This window comes from Papilio xuthus, unplaced genomic scaffold, assembly GCF_000836235.2.
Source record: "Papilio xuthus unplaced genomic scaffold, Pxut_1.1 DF826945.1, whole genome shotgun sequence".
Classification (NCBI taxonomy): Eukaryota; Metazoa; Arthropoda; class Insecta; order Lepidoptera; family Papilionidae; genus Papilio; species Papilio xuthus.
In genome coordinates, this window is record NW_013531704.1 from 3,761,962 (window position 1) to 3,775,926 (window position 13,965).

The 13,965-nt window shown below is 34.6% G+C and overlaps 4 protein-coding genes across 7 annotated transcripts; 2 read left to right on the forward strand and 2 right to left on the reverse strand.

The window, feature by feature from the left end:
- Positions 1-147: 147 nt before the first annotated feature.
- Positions 148-2,412, reverse strand: PolD2 (DNA polymerase delta subunit 2). The gene is made up of 8 exons (XM_013316526.1): positions 1,950-2,412; positions 1,753-1,874; positions 1,582-1,675; positions 1,243-1,394; positions 996-1,172; positions 852-923; positions 474-710; positions 148-402 (listed from the first exon to the last, which is right to left on the reverse strand). The coding sequence occupies exons 1-8, from the start codon at positions 2,303-2,305 to the stop codon at positions 290-292; spliced, it is 1,323 nt and encodes a 440-aa protein (XP_013171980.1). The 5' UTR covers positions 2,306-2,412; the 3' UTR covers positions 148-289.
- Positions 2,413-2,720: 308 nt separating this feature from the next.
- Positions 2,721-5,320, forward strand: hdm (meiosis specific with OB domains hold'em). Of its 3 annotated transcripts, XM_013316621.1 has the most exons (9): positions 2,721-2,971; positions 3,047-3,108; positions 3,326-3,479; positions 3,564-3,644; positions 3,728-3,821; positions 4,056-4,222; positions 4,397-4,556; positions 4,816-4,918; positions 5,123-5,320. In XM_013316621.1, the coding sequence occupies exons 1-9, from the start codon at positions 2,725-2,727 to the stop codon at positions 5,279-5,281; spliced, it is 1,227 nt and encodes a 408-aa protein (XP_013172075.1). In that variant the 5' UTR covers positions 2,721-2,724; the 3' UTR covers positions 5,282-5,320. The 3 variants fall into 3 exon arrangements, with proteins under 3 accessions (XP_013172075.1, XP_013172076.1, XP_013172077.1); XM_013316622.1 differs by lacking the exon at positions 3,564-3,644; XM_013316623.1 differs by lacking the exon at positions 3,564-3,644 and having other exon boundaries at positions 3,326-3,398.
- A 176-nt stretch (positions 5,321-5,496) lies between these two features.
- Positions 5,497-8,758, forward strand: LOC106121402 (dynein, axonemal, intermediate chain 2). The gene is made up of 11 exons (XM_013317063.1): positions 5,497-5,827; positions 6,185-6,332; positions 6,420-6,672; positions 6,838-6,947; positions 7,020-7,171; positions 7,241-7,375; positions 7,452-7,533; positions 7,612-7,790; positions 7,924-8,056; positions 8,282-8,386; positions 8,515-8,758. Exons 1-11 carry the CDS (start codon positions 5,613-5,615, stop codon positions 8,716-8,718), a joined length of 1,716 nt encoding a protein of 571 aa, XP_013172517.1. The 5' UTR covers positions 5,497-5,612; the 3' UTR covers positions 8,719-8,758.
- A 62-nt stretch (positions 8,759-8,820) lies between these two features.
- Positions 8,821-13,690, reverse strand: LOC106121400 (ecto-NOX disulfide-thiol exchanger 2). Of its 2 annotated transcripts, none has more exons than XM_013317062.1 (10): positions 13,530-13,690; positions 13,219-13,349; positions 12,345-12,991; positions 12,002-12,217; positions 11,723-11,906; positions 10,972-11,078; positions 10,018-10,137; positions 9,739-9,885; positions 9,461-9,607; positions 8,821-9,242 (listed from the first exon to the last, which is right to left on the reverse strand). In XM_013317062.1, exons 2-10 carry the CDS (start codon positions 13,265-13,267, stop codon positions 9,054-9,056), a joined length of 1,806 nt encoding a protein of 601 aa, XP_013172516.1. In that variant the 5' UTR covers positions 13,268-13,349; positions 13,530-13,690; the 3' UTR covers positions 8,821-9,053. The 2 variants fall into 2 exon arrangements, with proteins under 2 accessions (XP_013172516.1, XP_013172515.1); XM_013317061.1 differs by having other exon boundaries at positions 13,219-13,353.
- Positions 13,691-13,965: the final 275 nt, after the last annotated feature.

The following is a 13,965-nucleotide window of genomic DNA, read 5'->3' on the forward strand; positions in this document are numbered from 1 at the left end:
AGCTACTTTAATGTCGATACACGACACTAAAACTATCCTAAATTCTATAAAGCACTGTTTGATATCGAAGATGCATTTAATATTTAGCACAATATTGCATAAAAATAAAAGGCATATAATTAAAAAGTGTTTTTCTTGTTATTACTTTATTACAAAGGTAATGCCTTATTTACATTAAACATGCAACTGGCAAAATATAAACATTATCTAGTTAGACCATACCAGGCCAATAATATAAAATCAGTATAATATTAAAAATCAATTACATCATTTACATTTATTTCAAGTACTAAGAAAAACTCATACTGTGACAATCTAGATTAGCTAAATTAACAATCGCAATAGTTTTTTGATCACAAAAATCCGGAATGCACACTATTCTTGTAACTTGGCCATCAGCTCCTAAAAGAAGATATTATTGGTGTTTGTAAATGTTTTAATTTCAGAATAAATGATAACTATAGTTGTTTTACCTTTTTGTAAATCTGTAGCAAATTCTCTACAATTGCCACTAAAATAGATTGCAGGGCAGTTGTAAATAGTAAATGGATCAGTTTCTATGCAAGGTGTACAAGGGACAGTATCAGGACATGTAGGTGCAAGATGGCGCCACTGTAATGTCCTTCTCATAATTTCTAATTCATCATCAAGTCTGCTGTATTTCATTATATCTTTAAGTGGTTCCCCAGATGAACCCAAACACAAGAAACCTGGAAAAAAGCATTGCAGTTCATCATAATTTTGAGTATTTATTATATATACTTCTATACTTTTTAACTTAGGTAGGCTCTGCACCCCTAAGTGGGGTCATATAGTGAGATGATGAACATATCTGAGAAAAAGATATTTACCCCCAATATCACATTCATATGGATTAGATACTCGGTTAAATGATTTATACTCCACAGCTTTTGGGAACAGACCTGAAATAAATCATGTTATGAGTGCATTACAAATAGCTATAATCCAATAAATTTTATGCATTATTAACTTACAATAGTGGAACGGCTTCTGAGGTAACATAATACCTGAAGGATCTTTGCATCCAGGCATTAAATCAACCGGAGCTACTGCACTTAAAGCTGCAGAAAAAGCATCAACTGAATCGGCAGATGCAATAACATCTGATTCATTTAATGTTGCTTCATTTGAATGATTTGCAAAGACGCCACCTACAAATAAATAATTATAAATTTATTACATTAATATCATTTCAAATCACAGTAAAAACATCAGGTTTACCTGCTATAATAACTCTTACAATCTTAGAGATTTCTTCTTGATATTCTGTTGTACCACAAAATCCAGATATCCATTCAATGAATAGATTCAGTGAAAATAAATGTTCAGCTGATTTAGATGCCATATTGAGACCAGACATTAGTACAACATATCTGCAACATGAACCCTATAAGTTCCTTTCCATAATTATATAATGGTAAGCAGACAATTGCATACAACATCAAGAGTGCAGAAAAAGTTAGCCAATAATATGCCCGCATGCATCAGCCATGTTACCTTCAACATTTAAACAATTGCATGATCAAGAACAAAAGGACATCATGCACACAAAAATATTACCTGTCACTATTAAGCTTTGGTAAAGGCTTTTGTATATTGCATTCTGGCCAACAAATATCTTTGATTGTAAAAATCCCATCTTCATCTTCAGACCCTGAAAGTAGGCATTACTTCATATGTATATTATACATTTTCATAAAATTATAAAACTATGAATTATTGTGCACTAACCTAGTATTGCAACAACTACACCAGTAACCACCTCATGTACATCAATACAATTATTAGATAATTTGATCCTTTGAAGTTCATCTTCTAAAACAAGACTATCTGAGTCATGAACAAAATGAGTTCTGAAAGAAATATTTTCACACATAACATGCATGTCCTAATAAGAGTAATGAAAAGACTATTTAAATATGAAGAACCTTGTAGGTTGAGGAATAATCTCTAACTGATCTGAGAGTTCTTTCAAAATGCTGGGCTTTAGTTGTTGTAGTTTGAAAAGTGTTCCAATGATTACACACTGGGCGCCTTTCTCACGTAAATCACACAATTTTAAAACCTTATATTTATTTGACCACTTCTTATTAATTATTGGCCCTAAAATATTTCTGAAAGTATTCAGTCTTGCAGAATATATATGAGCATACTGTTTGGAAAAGTCGCGGGATACTTGATAAAACCGTTTTGAACAATCCGTGTATTTTAAGTTTTGTCTCTCTAAATCGGATCGAGAGAATTGATCTTGTTTGTTAGAATCTGGTTTAGGTTTAAACAACATGATGAAAGTAACTTTATAATAAATATTTCAATTGACTTATTTTTTATTTCTATTCGATTTGTAATTTCTTTATCGTTGACGGATGTCGGTTGCCGCTATTTTTTGACATTGACATGTCGTTATCATATCCGCCCCGTTATGCAAAAAATGCAATACATATGTCTGTCAGCATCAAAAAACTTTTACTTAATATTCTTGTTCTTATTTATAAATATCTTCTAATATTATCAAATAGGTACTTACTGCAAAACAAACACACTTAGTTCCATTTTTTAATTAGGATATAGCTTTAATGACAAATAATAATATCGAATACATTCTTTAGCTTGTGGCATTCCACGGCATAAAAACATCTAAATTGGCGGGAATCTAAGTTATTTTTTCTTCTTATCATACTGTGTAGTTTTCGATTTCTTACCATGACGGGAGTACAAAAAGTTCGTTTAAATAGTTTAAACATTAACATTAAGAATGCTTTAGTGATGGGCATAATCATAGCTAAAAATTGTCCAAGAACCTTTGGTCCCAAAAAGAAAAGTAGCGAATCAAGGGGTGTGATGTCTTTTACTATAAGGGATTCCCAAATTGATACCATAAATGTAGATGTGTGGGGTTCAGATTACTTTGTAATGACTATTTATAATAGATTCATTGTAGGAGATGTCGGTAATATATCGTTAACAATTTCAAAGTATTCCTTTTTTATTTATATATTATTGTTGAGTCGAAAGTTTGTTGCAGTTGAAATTCATTCGCCAAAAATATGCGTCAAAAGTGGGGCAAATGAAACCTTTAGACCGCAGGTAAATATTCTCTTTTATAATACGTATTCATATTACTATATTCATATAAATTGTAACTTATTATATCGTAAAAGAAGTTTGTTAACCTAACACAAAAATTTTAAGTGCCACAATCTGTTATTTCAATCCGTATATCTTTTTCATCAAATATACTTACGTCTGAGATTTTAGTATAGGAGAAAACGATTTTTTATATACATTTAATTTTTTCCTTGAGGTATCTTCTCCTTTTTACCTATCTATCAACGAAGGATCCTCCGACGTTAGCACTTTCAGTGGCGATACATATGGTGCGTATTTACCGTTGCTTCATGTTCCGAGCAAATCATCAGCGGGCTACTGTGGCCTCGCTGAAGTAATGAAATTTACTGGTAAATATTTCTTTTTGATTCTTTTAGACTACTTAGAGAAGTGGAAAAGTTGTTTTTATTAATCCAAAGTACTTTTAATTACAGAAGAAAACGGGAATATTTATGTAGACTTGTTAGTTGTGGTAAAATCTGTACAACCTGTGAAGATGATAAAAACTAAACTTGGTATAATTTTTTGCCTATTTTTATTAAATCTTATTATTTCATAATTCTATTGCCACTTTAGTAACATAAATGTATTGCATTAGGCGTGGAAATGCCGGTACGTGCCGTAGAAATAGTGGACAACACGACGCCCGCTTCTCTCTATTTGGACATGTTTGATACCGATACTATTCAAAGGTGAAATGTTGTGTCATTAAGGAATTCTGTGTATTTTATGTTTTAAAAAGCACGTTCTCGGAGTGGATTAAACTGAAATTAAAATACACTGCTCGTATGATCTGACAAGGACAACATATTTAACTTTCATCCCTCCTATAACGCATATGACAAATTGATGTCGGCTACATAAATCCTTGCTATAAGTGCAATCGATGACCACTACTACTGTTTTTGCTTTTAAAAATGTACTAGGGCGGAGGAATGGCGTCCATTGGGAAGCGTGTTGTTTATCGCGGATGCGCGGGTTACGTGGCGCGGTCGCGGTGCGCGGGCGCAGGTGTGCGGGCGCAGCGTCGTCACACACCAGCCGCACACCTCCGATGCAGAGGCCCTCAGACTCTACATACAAAACCAAGCTGGTACATGATACAGCTACTTCATACAATACGATAAATAACTGTTTTCGGAGGGGAATTGCAATCGGACTTCATGATATTGTTTTTCTTTATTTTGATTGGATGGTTTTTAGTGCGTCGTTTAAAATTATTGCATAACTTAGAGTGAAACAGAAACCTGCATATAAATAATTTCAGCGGGTGGCGAGGCTGCCGCTTGGGCGGAGTGGAGCGGACAGCGCTCGAGCGCTGCGTCCGTGGCGCAGGTGCGCGACCGCCTTGCAGACGGCGCGCCCTTTTGCGCCTCGCTTCATGCCCTGCTCACGCATCTCGACCTAGACGATCTGATTAATTCTACGTAATTTAATTTACTCTATGTATTGTCGTTTCAAAAATGCCTTAAAAATAATAATATACTGAACTGTCGGCCGAAGGTTACACGTATATTCTAGACGTCACCGGTTTTTTACTAGACATACATGGAAAGAATATAACTCGTTATTCGTACGTATGTAAATGTGTCAGCTTTATTGTATACTCTTATATGGCTTTATTCTATACTCTATGTAAAGTGAATTTTGTATAATTTAAAATTTTCGTCAATCGTAACGATTCAGGGACAATAACTCGGAAGAATTAAGAGTGCGCTTCGCCGATTACACCGGGGAACTGACAGCTCGTCTTCCGACAAACATTTTGCAGAACACGTTTGGTTACTCGGTGAGTACTGTGAAACCAAACTTTCCTACAAAATGAACGCTTTTACTTCGTTTCGACTTCAATGCTACCGTTAACTATATCCAACTGCTATCGTCAGATCCAAAATGGCGAAAATAAAATAGGCACAAAACACCACGGCTTGTAGCCTGTCCATATACCTATAGAGGGCAGTGGGTTCAGTAAAGTCGAACGGCCCTTTTATAGGCACAACAGATAAAAGCGATGTCATCCGAAGAACGGGCAGCTGTCCGCTGGCGTCTGCTGCTGGAGCAGTGCTGCGCCAAGCTTGCCGCCACACCTCCGCGCCTCATCGTACTCTCTCTGCGCAGAGCCAACCCTGCCGACCCCATATCACTTTATTAATTATAATGTTGCCATTCATTAAGTCTTTAATAAATTTATTCATAAGTTCTAATGTAGGCCAATGTCGATAATCTTTTCGATTTTGTCCAAACAATATAAAGAAATGACTTTCTAAAGTTATTTTATTGCTCCTTTTCTAAGCTACTTTCCTTGTTCCCTTATTAATTTTTAAAGATACATTCTTTAAATGAAACTAAATTTAGATTTCACAAAAACACATGCATTTTTATTCTATTCATGCAACTCAGTTCAATGATCAGAACAAAATGAGTTAGAAACATAACCGTAGTTCCACAATAGCAACGGTATTGATTAAATATCACCGAAAATTATGGAGAAACCTGAAAAAAATGAAATCACATATGAATATACAAAGAAGAGGAAAGAGTTTGGAAAACAAACTCTATTCGAAGATTTTGGCCCTGAAATGTGTGTCAGTATTCCCTGCAATCCTAATCAGTATAAAAATTATATACTACGCAATCCTGTACATGTCGCCATACAAAATGCTCCAAATATGTCCGAACACTGGGTAAATTCAACAAGGTAAGGTATTTGTATGTGATAATTGTATTCTTACTAATATAATAAATGGGAAAGTATAGATACATGGAAGTATGGTTTGGTAGAAGATTTCGGAATAGCTAAAAAGATCTTGATGAACTTTGGCACAGATGTAGAACTTAGTCTGGAAGAACACGTATGTTACTAAGTTTTTTTTAATATTCGCGCGGACGGAGTCACAGGTGACAGATATAAATCCCTAATTTAAAATCTTGATTTTATAAAGAGTTGACGGAAGGAGAAATAACAAAAAATTGAAAAATTGTTAATAGTCTTAAAATTAACTCATTACAAATGAACTTTATTTTATGAATACTTTGTAATCTTGGTAACTTTTAGAGCGGAGTATACAAGTTCAGGTATAAACCACGTCGAAGGTGGCTGGCCTAAGGATATAAACATGAATGACCCTGAAGCCACACAACGGTATCGGCGTAAGATAGAAAAGGATGACGCTTACATTCATGCTGTTATGCATCTCGGACATGTTAGTAAACATTACAATAAGACCGCAGCTAATAATACGTTGTTTTTATTACACGTAGGTTTATCGAAAATCTCGAAATATTTTTAGAGTATGGAGCACAACATATTACAAAACAATGCGGTAGATATGTATCAGATATATTATTCGGAATTGACGTCAATACCGCCGGTGGAAAGGAGCAGCTGTCACACGGTGAACGTGTACCGGGAGCCGGGCGCGCGCCGTCCTGTACGTTCGCTGTCATGGCAGGCGGACGGGGGCGCAAGACTCGCGGCCGCGCATGCAGACCTCGAAGTACTCAACACTAGATCACTGCAATTCTCTTACATATGGGACATAGGTGTTTTTTTCTTTACACACTTAAGCACTCACTCTCTTGATCAGCAATTGCTGTGTCTAGTAATCTCTTTATCTAACTTCAAAAATGTTAGAATAATCATCGCTAAGGGTTATACTAAATGTTTCACATTCCAAGCGTTTTATCCGTCTTTTCACATTTTAACAGATAATGCAAACGCCCCTGAGTTAACGATAAAACCACCTCAGCCGTTATTGGACTTGCAGTACAATCCTCGCGATCAGCATACGCTTGTCGGTGGTATGCTGAATGGTCAGGTGGGTTTACATTAAAATTCACTTATAATTAGATATTAAAAAGTCTGAATTTTGTTTTGTCAAATGTTTCAGGTTGGTTGGTGGGATGTTCGTAAAGGTGGCGACCCTGTAGGTATCTGTCCACCGCACGTGGCTCACAGAGATCTCGTGAGGAACGTTTTGTTCATCAACTCGAAAACAGGGGCTGAATTCTTCTCTTCGTCTCCAGATGGTGTTGTCAAGTGGTAAATATTTTTTTTTATTAAAAAAAATTTCTGTTATACAACTATGGCATATTTTTTATTAATTTTCAGGTGGGATACTCGTAATATGAATGAACCTACAGATTCCATGATAATCGATATAGTTAAGTTGCCTAACGATACACAAAGCATGGAAAAGGCTTTAGGAATATCGGCGCTTGAGTATGAACCTACTATACCGACAAGGTAGAAGAAAAAAAATGTATTTTTCAGTGCTATGTTATTTTTAAAACAACTATTCAAATACATGTATCGTTTACAGATTTATGGTAGGTACTGAAACTGGATTGGTGATTGGAGCAAATCGAAAAGGCAAAACACCTTTAGAAAAATTGCCTTCTAAAGTAAGTTACTACAATACAGAACTGTGTTAAATAGTTTAACACTATTTTAATTCACATGTTTTATTTTCCTTTTAATAGTACGAAGCCCATTTCGGACCAGTATACGCGCTACAGAGGAACCCGACGTTCTTGAAGAACTTTCTGACAGTTGGCGACTGGACAGCTCGCGTGTGGAGCGAAGATTGTAGAGAATCCTCCATACTTTGGACACATTCACATAAGACTAAACTAACGGATGGAGCATGGAATCCTATAAGGTACACAGTTATAGATAATAAAATCATATACAAACGAATTAACCGCAAATTTTAAAAGTAAAAAGCAGAAAAACATAATAAAATCTTTTTTTTGTAAAAAAGTAGAAAGTTATTTGTTCGTAAATTATTTCAGATTTTCACTTTTACTGGTAACGCAATGGGATGGTTGCCTTTCTTGTTGGGACTTGTTAAGAAGACGCAGCGCGCCCATTGTGACCGCGCAACTCTGTGACGAACCTTTGTTACGATTGCGTCCACACGAAGGAGTAAGTATTTAAGCATATACTTCATAATAGGCAGCACATAAGAACGTGATTACTAGTAATTTTTTCAGTTATACAATGCCACTTACCGTTGGTTTCTGAAACCAAAATCTCCACATAAAACATATGGCCATCCTGGTCATTATCTTTGACAAAACAGAGATAGCTATATGTTTTAGACGGATTTTGGCCTCGAAAACCCACGGTTGTTGTGTTACGTTATCTCAGGGTTTGTTAGTGGCATGTGGTAGCAGCAAAGGAACTATTTACTTAGCGGAGCTATCACAAAATCTTGGAACCGCGGATAAAAACGACAAACAACTGCTCACTCACGTAAGTATTAAATTTATATATCTATATATATATAAAGTTAATTAAATTATATCTATTAAGTTTCGTTGCTTACATTGTTCATATACAGTGGAAACATATTTTACATATTTAAATATGTGATATTTCAGATTTTAGAAAGGGAGAATAAACGTGAGCGTATTTTGGAAGCTCGTATGCGAGAATTGAGATTGAAAATGCGACAAGACCGTGACGGCGGTCAGGCTCAGGTCTCGGAGACCGACCTCACCGCTAACGACAGAGACCTGGAGGAAGCCTCCGCTGATTACCAACAAATAGTCAATGATCTATTAGCACAGCGTAAAAATCAATAAAACTATAATAAAAAAATAATATACGTCCGACTCAAAGGACCAAGATTAGTTTCGTCAACTTGTGTGATTCAAGCATATGAAAAATACAGACAATGAAACAGGTTTTTGTGTGAAAATCTGTATATTAACTTCTTTCTCGTCAACTTTAAACTCTAAGTTATTAACCTTAGTGAAATAACACGTAACAATGATTTCAGTATATAATCTCAATTTGATCGATATTTTTTTTATTATTTGAGACACACTACTAATCTCTTTCACTGCAATAACGCAGTATATTAAAAGTTCATTTTTACATACATACTAGCTGCCTTTTTCAATAACTTTTTTTTCCTTCACTTTCTGCATTTGAAGGCGACAAAAGACCATCTATGTTCTATATTAGCGCCTACACCGCTGGTCGTGCGCTGGAAGACGTCCTCGTGTTTTTGCAGCACGTGATGCACTGATGCTTGCGATACTTCGGGGAACAGCGCGCGGACGTACGACACTACGTAATCCAAACTGGCGCCTTGTGGATGCACCTGAAAAAATATTTTATTTCATTTAAACAAACCAACGTTAAAAATCATGTGGCCGCTTGATCCTTCGTCACTATTTTTTTTTTGAAACGCCTAAAGCAAATGACAAAGAATTTATATTTTGCATATACTTACTAAAGAAATTAACAGTCCAGATTTATTGTCATTTAAAAAAAAATTAAATATATAAACGAAAAATTGTTCCAAAAACAAAGTATTACCTGTAAAAATGCAGACATAACTCCAATAAGTTTAGCTTCACCACAACCCGCTTCTATACTTCCTTTTAAATGAACTTTAGTGTCGCCGTCGTCTGGCAAGGAGGGCGGCGGGGGCGGCTTTATTATTGGAGCCGGTAACGGTGGTTGCTAAAAAACAAACAATGATAAATATCACAATAATTTTAAAAAAATTGAACAAGAAACTAGCTGTCACTCGCATAACAACTGGCAAATAATAAAAATTACTGAATATGTGTTATGTGTGAATATAAACATACATCGACGATGTCCATAGCATTCTGCAGTGCTTGTCTCGCTATGAACTGAGCTTTGAATTTCTCCATTTCCTTCTGAGCGTCCATCTTTATAACATCAACTTCATTTTTATATGCTTCTAGTTGAAACTGAAGACTTTCATTTTCTCTCTGAAATAAATTAAAAGATAATTAGATTTGATAGCTGAACGCTTTAGTCGAGAACTAGATTATAAGAGAAACTTAATAGAGGTAATAAATAATAACAAAATAAATTGTAGGTACTATGTAATATACTGTTACCTTTAACTCTTGAATTTCCTCACTATTATTATCTGAGATCCTATTATAGCACATTCCATTGTACTCCATATCTTCAGTCTGGAACTTTTCATTGAATTCCTCTTTCAAGTTATTGAACTCCTAAAAATATTTAAAAAAATTAAAACATTATTATTTCTTCAAAAATAATATTTAATACAGTTCTAAATATTTTTTTGGAAACAACTTAAAACAAATAAAAAAGTATCCTTATACTTTAAGGTCTTCATACTATTTTATTTTATAATACCTGTTCAACTTTCCTTTGTCCATTATTACCTGGGTTTGTCGATATCTGCAGACCCGCTATAAACTGCTTCCAATATGGCAATCGTAACATAAGCATACTTACCAGTTACCAAACATGGTGTAGATTATAAATTAGAATAAATAATATACTACTATTGTATATTACTAGCTCATAAATTAAAATAAAATAAAATGTTTGTCATTTTTGCTTTTTAGTAATTTCAAATCAATGCCTCGTCATTTATGCATTGCTTCGAAATGCTTGGAGATATATACAATTTTCAGTTTCCCTGCTGTTTAAAAATTAAATTGAGATAATGTAAAACATAATTGTCTTATTTGATTGATAAAATGTTGAGTTTTAAGTGTACATTTAAAATATCTAAACTCTACCAGTAATGTCTAGTTATAATATGTTTTAAACCTGAAATATTAGTTTATAGCAATACATAAAGTATTTTCAATGTTATTAAAATAATCATTAAAAAAATTTAAGATACTGGATTCATGCCCACAGTAAATGCATGCTTACTAGCCTAAAAATATACTAACAACAAATATCGAAAACAGAAGATTATGTTGTTTCATGAACAAAGTAACATATTTGGGAACAACAAAAGTTTTTAATTTGCATCAGAAAGCGCAATTTGCTGTAACGTTTGAGGTTATTTGTAGCTGTGTACACACCTGTGTCATTTTTTGCCAGGTTTCAATGTTTTTTCTCTGAGGTTTTGTGAAATGGTCCCAGACACGCTGATGAGTTGCCGCTGAGAACACTTTCGCCACCTGTTCGACTGAGGTTCACAAATCATGTTAAGAGCATTGACCGTGGACGCTCGACCAAACATACCAACGTAATCTCGTGATGGACAGCACCCCAGCTAGTTTATATTACGATGTTCGCCTTCGTCGTTTGCATCAACTTAAGCGCGTGTGTGACAGGCTTTGTGCCCTTAGTTCTGACAGCCTGCCGTGACTCAGCGAGCAGTAGAAACATGGCAGTGTGTTACCACACAGAGGGTTTACAGAGAGGAGGTTTGATATGTTTTGATAAATTACATTCTTCAACTTTATAAATTAGTTAAACAATATATGTACAAAATGTTGATAGAAATTAAATGTAAATTTATCAAACCATATAACTTACACTTTTCATTCCAGTAGCTGTGTCAGATTCATATATTTACGTAAACACGAAGACCGCTGGCCTCGATATCCAAAGGAGAAACTCGATATGACCAGAAGAGAGAGACAAGAGCATCCATAAATTCTCTAACATATTGCAGATATACCAAAAACTTCCAGCAGTTTAATACTGGAGCAATACCTCAGGTAAATAGAAGTTCAGTAAATATAATCTAATTGTAAATACTACACCTTTTCCATCCTTTCAAACAATGAGAATTGAAATAATGTTGAGTTTTTATAGTGTACTTACGTTGATCAATAATATTCTGTATATTCCTCTTTGTTCTCTCCTTACATTCTTGTAATTCCTCTTCAGATTGTATTTTCTCACTGTACAGTCTACGAATGTGAGAATTGGTAGCTTGTATCATTGTGTAGAATTGATTTGAATACTTCTTTGAACATTCTCCTCGTTCCAACCAAGCTATGAGGGTCTATAACAATAAATATTAAAATTTTAATTAGTTTTACTTATTTTGTACTTTGGTTAGTGTTTTGAAGTTTGCTTATGTGGTATATATCAACATACCGGAAGTGAAATAGAAAAGTATTCCTCACTCTTGATTTTCTCTGACAGCTGGACAATAGCGGCATTTGTGAATTGTTGAATTCTAACAGGTGATGGTGATCTCTTGTAAGTCATTGCTCGATTAGCTTCAGGATGTGATGTGAGTTGCATTTGTGCCTGTTGTGCACGAACTGCTTGTCTTTGTCTCCTCTCATATTCATTTTGATCATCTCTACTCTATAAGACACAGTAAAAAAAATGTTGGACATTTCTGTTATGGGTTTTCATTCAGAGAACTTGTACAGAAATCTAATAGGAGGTTAAAAATAATAAATATGATTTAACAACATAGTGAAATTCTTACCAAGGCATAGTCTACATGTAACCAACCATTAGTAGCATGAGAATGTTCATCATCTTGATCAATATCTTTATCATCTTTGTCCTTATCTCTGGTTGTTAATTTTACTTTATATCCTGAAATTGCCATAGCTGCATCCACACAACTTTCCCTATCAAAGCGAATATGACAAAAGTTTTTCTTAGATAATCTCAAAATCTGTATTCTACCATAAGGTTCAAATATTTCTCTTAGCACACTTTCACGTATTTTGTCAGGTAATCCACCAACAAAAATTGTGCGGCAGCCAAGAGGACGCTCCCTTCTTGGTGGCTGAGGGGTACCTGGCACAGGTGGAGACAGTTTACAATGTTTTAACACTATTTCCTTCTTTTCTTGTGCCACATCTGTAGTTATATTTGAGTACATAGGAAGCATGGAAGGGTCCACCATGACACTTCCCATATTCATCATATTCATGTCTATTGGTGTTCCACTCGCTCCTAAACCTTGGTTACCAATAACTGACATGTCCATGGTCGGCTGAGGAATCATTTCCAATCCAGTGCCAGTCATTATTTCCATTGGAGCTGGCTGCATCATTCCTCCAGCCATAATGGCATTTGGCATAATCATATTTCCATACATTCCACCACCCAAAAGCATATTTCCTATAACCAATGTTACATAGTAAATACCTCCTATCTTAGTTTCATTATTTTGTTTTTCATAAACCAAAGGGACTCTTCTATTTCAGCATTTACATCTTTTCTTTTCAATAAACGGATATAACAGAATACATAAAATGTAAGATTTTTGCTGGCCTTTGAATAACAAAACCAAATGTATTGATGACCTTATTTAGTATTTAAATTATTCAAAACAAAAAAAGACAGACCTTGAGAGTACATATTTGTGATCATCATCTGATTCATTACACTAGACATATCAGATTTATTTAATTCCTGATGCTTGTCTCTGCGGCGGGCCGTATTATCTCGTGACGGGGAGCGAGATCTATCCGTTCTACTACCTTTGAAAATAATTAAGTATTGACAAATGTAATAAGCCAATATCGATCGCAAGTTTAACAAGTCACTGATAATAATTAATTTTATTAACAGTGTTGAAGTGGTAAGTTACGAAGAGATATTTAAAACCTTCATCACTAGTACAGCACAGCTAATTAGAAGGAAAAGTCGTAATCACCTGACATTATTATATTAAACAGTTGATTCTACACTAAATCGCACTATTTGGAACATTAATTAAACATTGGTTCTATTAAAACAACAAAGAAAATTACAATTGAAGGATTTATAACGATTGATAAGAGATTGACTTGATTGATTAAATTGAAGTTGAAGGTTAGCTACCAAAGAGTATATAAAATAAGAGACGGGACTCTTGACTAATTAGATACACAAACGGAGAATAAAAATTGACATTTTCAATGCTAGCAATATTATGAACAAATCTACGTTGCTACCAACCTAAAAAAATCAATCTGTCAATTTCTTTTTTGACGTTTGAAAGTATTATTCGAGGGAAAACAATTTTGGAAAAATAAAACAATTTCGTTAATTGCAACTTTATTTAATCTTCTGACTAAAGCGAACATATTTTAAGAACGCAACATAATGCT

What these genes read in the sequence shown, in the direction of transcription:
- PolD2 (XM_013316526.1), bottom strand. Translation starts at nt 2,305, where the DNA reads ATGTTGTTTAAACCTAAACCAGATTCTAACAAACAAGATCAATTCTCT. An exon ending in TGTAAGAGTTATTATAGCAG is followed by an intron (nt 1,173 to 1,242) that starts GTAAACCTGATG and finishes ATTTATTTGTAG; the next exon opens with GTGGCGTCTTTGCAAATCAT. An exon ending in ATATGAATGTGATATTGGGG is followed by an intron (nt 711 to 851) that starts GTAAATATCTTT and finishes GCTTTTTTCCAG; the next exon opens with GTTTCTTGTGTTTGGGTTCA.
- hdm (XM_013316621.1), top strand. Translation starts at nt 2,725, where the DNA reads ATGACGGGAGTACAAAAAGTTCGTTTAAATAGTTTAAACATTAACATT. An exon ending in ATTCATTGTAGGAGATGTCG is followed by an intron (nt 2,972 to 3,046) that starts GTAATATATCGT and finishes AGTTTGTTGCAG; the next exon opens with TTGAAATTCATTCGCCAAAA. An exon ending in GACGATCTGATTAATTCTAC is followed by an intron (nt 4,557 to 4,815) that starts GTAATTTAATTT and finishes GTAACGATTCAG; the next exon opens with GGACAATAACTCGGAAGAAT.
- LOC106121402 (XM_013317063.1), top strand. Translation starts at nt 5,613, where the DNA reads ATGGAGAAACCTGAAAAAAATGAAATCACATATGAATATACAAAGAAG. An exon ending in CCAGATGGTGTTGTCAAGTG is followed by an intron (nt 7,172 to 7,240) that starts GTAAATATTTTT and finishes ATTAATTTTCAG; the next exon opens with GTGGGATACTCGTAATATGA. An exon ending in GAACCTACTATACCGACAAG is followed by an intron (nt 7,376 to 7,451) that starts GTAGAAGAAAAA and finishes TATCGTTTACAG; the next exon opens with ATTTATGGTAGGTACTGAAA.
- LOC106121400 (XM_013317061.1), bottom strand. An exon ending in ACAGAATATTATTGATCAAC is followed by an intron (nt 11,079 to 11,722) that starts GTAAGTACACTA and finishes TGTGAACCTCAG; the next exon opens with TCGAACAGGTGGCGAAAGTG. An exon ending in AGGAAATTCAAGAGTTAAAG is followed by an intron (nt 9,886 to 10,017) that starts GTAACAGTATAT and finishes AATTTATTTCAG; the next exon opens with AGAGAAAATGAAAGTCTTCA.